The following is a 7570-nucleotide window of genomic DNA, read 5'->3' on the forward strand; positions in this document are numbered from 1 at the left end:
ACTCGCTTTTTAATTGTGAAAAATAATTTTTGGAAAAGTTGGAGTCGTCACTTATTTTATTTTTATTTTAAAGGGAAAATAAAACAAGAAAGAAAAACCCTAAAATGTGACTCCATAATTTTTGGAAAAAAGGCATGTCTTTGAAAAACCCAAGTCTAGGTCTGAGGATCAGGTTACTTATTGGGAAGGTACCTCTAGGAGGTAGCACCCCTCTAAGCCCTCTAAAGGTCTCTACTGACAAAATTAAGGGAAGTATGGCAATTAATCAGTTAATTATAGATACCTAAATAAGCTAGGTGATTTTAGAGAGTGACATGCCAAACACAATCAAATTGCAATAAAGGAGAGTTAGGGTGCGTACCTGAACCGCTCTTCAAGCGCTATCATAAAACATAAAAGTTAGTGTAGAAATGTAGCACACAACATTTGTTTTATTCAAGCAAATCAGGCATATATCAAGACATCCAAGAATCACGTCAAATATGGATATGGTCATCAATGGCATACAAGTCCATAGAGTTCTTAGAAAATAGATGAGAAGAAGTGTACCTGGATAGCAAGCTAAAGCGCCTTTATGGGAAGCAATGTTAGCCCAATAACAAATATAAAACAAATTCAAGCATATCTCCAAGAGGAATCAAAATCAATTAAATACCAAACAATCATCTTTAAAATCAATATTAGTGAAGATATCAAGAATGTAGGACCCCCCACCAAAGTCCATATTACTTTTGCACGAATTGATTCAATGAATTCCATTGTTTGGAATCATGAAGTTTGTTCATGCTTGTCAAAAATCGAGAAAATCATAAAATAGTTGAAGATGATGAAAATGCATGCCGGAAGGGAAAATGGCAGCAAATAGTATGTTAAAATTTGGATTTTATGCCTAGAGACTTCTCGGGAATTTTAAATAGAACTAGAGTTATTTTTGACGGGAAAAGATTTTGAAATCCAGATTTAAAATGTGTAAGATAACAAAAAGAATAAGGAGAAACATTAGGAGGAGTATGATGTGTGGCAAAGTGACCACTATATGAGTGAGGTCTGGAGCTGCACTTGAGACTAAATGGTTGAAACAGATTGCATAGGGAGGATTCTGTAGACCACTGGTTGTCTAGAAAGAAACTGAATGTGTTCGTTTCTGAGCCCATGTTCACTGGATTTTAGGGTGCCACCTCATTTAAAAAAAAAGGGCTTCAATACAACTCTAGTTTCTCAGGATCACAATCTGAATTATCAACAGAAGCTTCTGGTGAAGACATAATGCTCAATTTCAGATTAAATTTCCTGTTCTATAACTCGTTTTCTCTGAATTTTCCTTTAATGGCTCTGCTTTCTGATCATATAAGTTTCCCGTCTGGTTCCTTGTTTGAGACTCTGTTGAACCCGGAATAATGCTTCTAGGTCTAGCTGAGGGGACCTACACCCCTTTTCATGGAACCTGAGGCATGCGTTAATTCGAAACTCTATTACTTTGCCTTCCATTGCTTTAAGTCTTTTAGCCATCTCAGCCACAAATCTGGAGATTCATTTGTCTTTCTTTAATATTCAAGCCAAATGTCAATTCAGTCCGCTTAAACCCTGATTTGAACGATTCTGAACCCTCTTTTTGCGCTCTTGATGTCTTTCACTCCAACTACAACGGCAAACCACCCTTCAAAAAAAGAAATCTGGACCAAATCCTAAACTTTTTAATTCACAACCTCCTGAGCCTGACTGAGAGTCAACACAATTGAATCACCTTGGATAAGAGTGCTTCTAAAAATCCTCCGGAATATAGACACAAGTGCAGCATTCACTAATAATGACCATGGCATGTCACAAAGGAATGCTTCTTTCTCATAATCATCAACGCAAATTGACTCTTAATGGGCCCCATTGCCTGCATCACATCAAAGACTGGACAGATAGGGAGATTCACAATTTCGATAGCTATCTTTGCATTATTTGGGCAGGGCAATCATGTTATGGATATATAGCTCGAAGGTGACTTGCGTTTTGTTCTGTATCATCAGTAGCAGCCTCAAACCCGCCATAGGTTTGAGTGGTATTAAAAGACTCAACATGATCAACTGTAGGTGATCGAGCAGCCAATTCATCATTGAGCAGACCAATAAAAGCTTGGATATCGTTGCCGAGTGGCCTAAAATCATTAGATAAGTCATTAAAGTCATTAAGTATATTACTGATCTCCATGAAAACCCTCCCCCTTGCTTCTGTAGAGCGAACACAAGCTGCCACTAAAATTGGTTAGCCCGGATTGCTAATTTATGCATCCAATCACACTGTCTTCAGTTTCAAAATCATTCTTTAATTGCAGATTTTGCTTCCTTTTCGGGCTTAGAACTCATCAGTTGTAAGTCAGCAATATGAAATTGGATCTGGGAGCAAACCGTCACACAAACCTGGTTTTCCTTCCCAAACCAGTGGAGCTGCTCTTTCGACCTTTCTGTTTTTGGGATGCCATGCCTAACTGCCAGGAACAATAGTTGGAGGTTAGTAATTGACACTGAGCTTGGATCCCATTACACACTAGTCGGCAAACTGAATAGTGCGCTAAGCCTTGATAGTGGCCGCAGTTGCATTCACATTCTTAGGAACAACATCACTTCAGTATATCAGGCAACAAGACATGTGCTTGCCAGTGCTTGCAAATTATTTTGTGAAGTAGCAACTGGACTCCTAAGAAGAAAATTGCTTCTGTCCAAACCATTCCCCTGTTGCTTATTATGTAAAACATCATTAACCAAATTCTGACCAGCATGCCGGTTTTCTGGAAATGCAACATCATCCCAAGGTTGTTCAAAATTCGATCTCCAGATGAGACAAGTCAAACTTCTTGTACAGACTGTGCGTGGTCAAACTGGGCTTCAAGAAGTCAGCGGTTGTTGAGATTCCTTCAGGCCAATCCCTCCAACTATGATATTTTGGGATTTTAATTAGAAGCATCATAAAAACATCACCATGCATAGAATGCGTTTCCGTCATCTGCTGAATCTTCACTCCCACTATTTTCAATCAGTGAGTCTACTGAAATAGAGCATTTGTGTAGATTGTCATCCTCATACTCCTCCCAAAGAGCCATGATGATGGCTTGAACCTAATTAGCAGCATGTGCAGCGGCAAATAGACTGGACAGAGCTACCGCCATTCACGTCGAAGTTATCCTCCATCAAGGGTCCAGTCTGACCTGTCCCATTTTGAGCCATACGTATGCATTGGACTAGTGATGAAGTAATTTTCTATGGCTTTTGTCCTCATGAGCAAATGTTTGGATACTGGCAGGAATTCCCTCAAGTTCTGGAACAAAAGCAACTACAGGGAAACGGGTACCTTGGAAAGCTTTTTGAAATCTGGGCGAATCCGTGTATGAACTGTCCAAGTATTCTCTATTCATGCGGTGTTGTACAAAGAAGGTGTGCACATCTATCATTGTAGTCAGTTTTCGAAACATTACTGCTACTTGCATCGTTGTTAGAGTCGTGGAATGACAGCAGATTCACAAACTTCAATGTGTTCTCCTTCATCTAACCATGATAAAGAAGGAGCCTTAAATCAGCCACAAACATCCTATATTCTGCAAAAATGTGGTGAGATTCTGGGGCGTTGATATTCATCAATTATGACAGCTTCCCATTTTGATTTTCATATTTCCATTCACTCCATCTTTGACATTGAAAATTGGGTATGTAATCTTTACAAGGGTAGTAGGTGACACATTGGCAAAATGGTCATAGTCAAGAAGGTGAGCTGCCACTTCTCTAAAACCTGTCCCCTCAACCCTCACTGAACGTTTCAGGCCTGATTGCCCAAAGGTTTTCCCCACCCAACTCTTTGGGTCATTTGGGAAAAAGGCTCCTCATCTGTTGGCTTCACAATGGTAGCATTCTCACCATTACAGTTTCTAAAATAGTATGAACTTCCAAACCCACTACAAACAGGAATTAGATCAATACCATTCTCTATTGCCTTCGCAATGTTCTTCACCAGTAACTTTGTTGGGGTGAAGGAATTCGAGCACCCCGATATCTCAATTGGACCACTCTTTCATCATCATTACTGACAATAGAGTTTGCATTAAGGCTAAATCTTCTACTCGAATCTGTTCCAATTCTGAGTTGTTGGGTTCAATTATTTCAGCCTACAGAGTCAGCCCAACTTCTTCAAGTTCTGGATTAATCTGTGAAGCCTTTTCGATTGTAAATCTCGAAAGCATCATGCGTAATCTACATTTCTGGAAGCTCTTGGGAATAATTTCTTCACTGAGCCTTTGCTGTTTCTTCTTCACTGATTTCAAAGTGATTCAATTTGAGGAGTCAGCTTAGCATGCTACATTGCCACTTCTCGGATAGGTGCTCCGCTTATTTCAATAGCAAGAATGTTTCTCAAACATTTTGGAAAGTCATAAAGAGATTTCTCATTAATCAACTCACTGTCCTCCATCAAAGTCATCGCATATGCAGCAACATGACTACCAAAGATACACTTACGGTGAACATCGGCTTCAATCCTCATGAATTATCATCGCTCTTTTAGCATAATCAGTGGGCCTTGAGATGAACTGCAGAAAATAAAGATCATCTGGCTGTTTTTCAGATTGATCAGCAATATCTTCTTGAAGCAAATCTCTGGAACACTTGATCCAAGAATCTGTATGTGGCCATGGAAGATCAGACCAGCGAGTTGAGGCTTTCGATTTTATTTTATTTTTTTATATGAGATCAAAACTCTTCACAGAACCTGCACAGCCAGCTCTTTATAGTAGATCCGGAGAAAGAACTGGAACTGGTAAGAGTTCTGCCTTTAGGCACTCAAAGAGGGGATCAATGAAGTCCAGACCTGGAATGTAGTCCTTTGTAAGTCCTCTGGCTTGCCATTACCCTTTCTTCATTAATTCAGGTATAGAGTGTTTTATTTTGGATGACTTTGTGAGTCTCTCAGTGCTTCAAATAGCCATTAAGGGAAACAATATTCGAGGAATTTCACTCCTGGGAATACATCCAATCTTTTGAAATCCCCACCCCGCCAATCTGATTACAATGAAAACATCCTCAAAAAAATATGGGAAATCTTGGTAAAGGATTGTCACTTGTTGTCTAACTCTGATCAAAAGTTTTCTCCGAAGCATGACCCTCATCCACAAACATGCTAATTAAGTTCTGATTAAACGACATGCATCCAGATTCTGTTTTGAACTCTGCCATCAATCTTTAACAGTTTTCTTTGTGGTCTGTTATAATGCAGTCAAATCTCCCAATCTGATAGTTCTTTACGAAAATATTGTGCAACTTTATACAGCCAATAATCTAACAGAATCTTGGTCATCCTATGTCAGATCCTCAAATGATGTCAGCCTTTGAATGAGCAGCTTCAACAGTAGCAGCAAACTTTCCCAGATTTGATGCAGCAGATCTCCATTATGTGAAGTTGAACCAGCTGAGTCACTTCAGCCTTCACGGAAAGAACTGTTGGGAACTTTGAGGTCAACATTCTGATGCTTCTTCCGGTATTGCCTCAAACTCCCGGAAGTGAGTAACTCTATAATCAAGTTAATAGTCTTGTTCGTATCATCAACCCAAGAGTTATAGAACTTGATGGTGTTATCGTGTTTCAGTGACATCAGCAGATGAACCTCTGAATATAATCTTTCCAGCTGTCGAGGGGACTGCAATAAATCCTCAACTTCCACTTGAATAATTCACCTTTAAGAAAAGAGCGGCAAGTTTGCCGCCCTAATCCAGCATCTGGGTGAGTTATATTGTGTTTGTTGGATGATCAAAGCTCTGCCACAGGCGGGTGGAATCATGACCTGCAAGCTCAAAGTTTCCAGTGTCCAGCATGGCTGCATAGGTGGCTCCAGTAGTGTTTAGATAGGCTTTTGATCAAATATAAACGGACCATGTAAACCTTCATAAATCTCTGAGAATGAACAAAGAAAATTGATCCTAGATATGAACTTTAAGATTCACATCAAAGGCTTTGCAGCAGCTAGTGGAGTCTGAGGATGTCTTAAATCCACGTCATATGGAATTGGTGCAGGGAGTGGTCTATGAGTATTAGGAGGTGACATTCCGAGATTTGTATCAACCAACAACCTTGTAGAGAGCGTAGAGGTTGCTCGATGATTAGATGATGAGAATTCATGTTCTTCTGATGCTCGTAGGCCGAAACATCATGCTGGTATGCCACTGAATGGTAATGTCTTCTTGGCAGCCCCAAATTTTCTTCCTGGCTTCCCTTTGAAAATTGAAGGGAACGAGCCATCTTCAAATTTTCCTTCGAATGAGCATCAAGCACAATTGTGTAAGCGATAACATCAGGTTTAATTACTCTCTCCTTCATATCACTGAAAATATCACGGGCTTTTCACAAGCAATTCACCCTGCAATAACCATTTATCATCATTGTGTAGGTGATGATATCAGGAGTTATTCTTCTCTCAACCAACATATCAAACACCAATTGAGCCCTTTTCATATCTCTATCCCGACAAGAGGCACCTATGAGTTTACCATATCAATGAAGACGACCTCTGCTCCTTTTAATTTTATTTCACTACAGAACCCACGAATGACTACTGCATAAGCAAAGGCATCAATTGGCCACTTTGCTGCTCTTAATGCTCGGAGGGCTTCATAATCCAAATCCGACCTCTTAAGGGAACAAAACCTTTCAATATATGTACTGCACATGATGGCAGTAGGGTTCACTCCAACTTCTTCCATCCCCCTAAACGCATCAACAGCTTCTTCAAAATTACCCTTCCTACAAAGTGCCTTTATGAAAAGATCATAAGTATAATCGATTGGGTTCAAGCCCAACCTCTTCAAATGCCGATAAATTGCCACCGCCATATCAATCTTCCCATGTTCAATCAAACGATTCATCAAAAAATTGCAAGACACTATATGAGGAACAAACCCTTGTCTTTTTGTTTGAAACAGAGCATCAATGGCTTCATCAAACATACCAGCCCTAACATAAGCCTTAACCAACATATCAAGCACCAGAATCAACGCACTCGAATGCTCATCCTCAACTTTTGCCCTTATATGCAGCCTCCGTAGAACTAATTAGAATTGCTACTGAAGGGAAACGGCCCAGATTATTTTTCAGATTCTGACACATCCTCTGTGAGAGCTCTTAATGCAGGAAAAGAGTATCCTTTTTTTTTTATTTTCAGTTTTTAATTCCAAAACAGAGACCAAATCTTGAAGACCGGGAATGGAGCTTGTTGAGGTGTGGGCCAAAATAGAAGAAAACAACAAAAGAGCCATACAGAAAGAAGTAGAAAATAGCCGACAAAAGCCACAATTTCACATTTCAATCCATTGGCTTAGAACAGGGGAGTGATTCAAAATAGGATTTCTATCATCAGATTCAAGAACACGCCCAAATGTATATTATTCTCATATGAAATCAATGACATTGAAAAGAACGAAAGTCCAAAACAATAAGAAATCAGAGAAAACAAACAAACAGCCAACTAAATCTCAATAGATCTAATTGTGGTCCCTAGCGTCCACACTAATCAACAAAGATTGAAAAAATGGTGAAATGGAGAAAT

At 39.5% G+C, this 7570-nt stretch overlaps 1 protein-coding gene across 1 annotated transcript; it reads right to left on the reverse strand.

The window, feature by feature from the left end:
* Nucleotides 1-5449: 5449 nt before the first annotated feature.
* LOC117921857 (serine/threonine-protein kinase WNK2-like) lies at nt 5450-6857 on the reverse strand. Its single transcript, XM_034839810.1, has 2 exons — nt 6516-6857; nt 5450-5668 (listed from the first exon to the last, which is right to left on the reverse strand). Exons 1-2 carry the CDS (start codon nt 6855-6857, stop codon nt 5450-5452), a joined length of 561 nt encoding a protein of 186 aa, XP_034695701.1.
* Between the last annotated feature and the right edge of the window lie 713 nt (nt 6858-7570).

This window comes from Vitis riparia, chromosome 9, assembly GCF_004353265.1.
Source record: "Vitis riparia cultivar Riparia Gloire de Montpellier isolate 1030 chromosome 9, EGFV_Vit.rip_1.0, whole genome shotgun sequence".
Lineage (NCBI taxonomy): Eukaryota > Viridiplantae > Streptophyta > Magnoliopsida > Vitales > Vitaceae > Vitis > Vitis riparia.

Excerpts from the sequence above, each read along its gene's own strand:
- LOC117921857 (XM_034839810.1), bottom strand. The coding sequence starts at position 6,857 with ATGGCGGTGGCAATTTATCGGCATTTGAAGAGGTTGGGCTTGAACCCA. Across the intron at positions 5,669-6,515 it reads AGGTCGTCTTCATTGATATG|TCCCCTCGACAGCTGGAAAG; the intron begins GTAAACTCATAG and ends GATTTATTGCAG.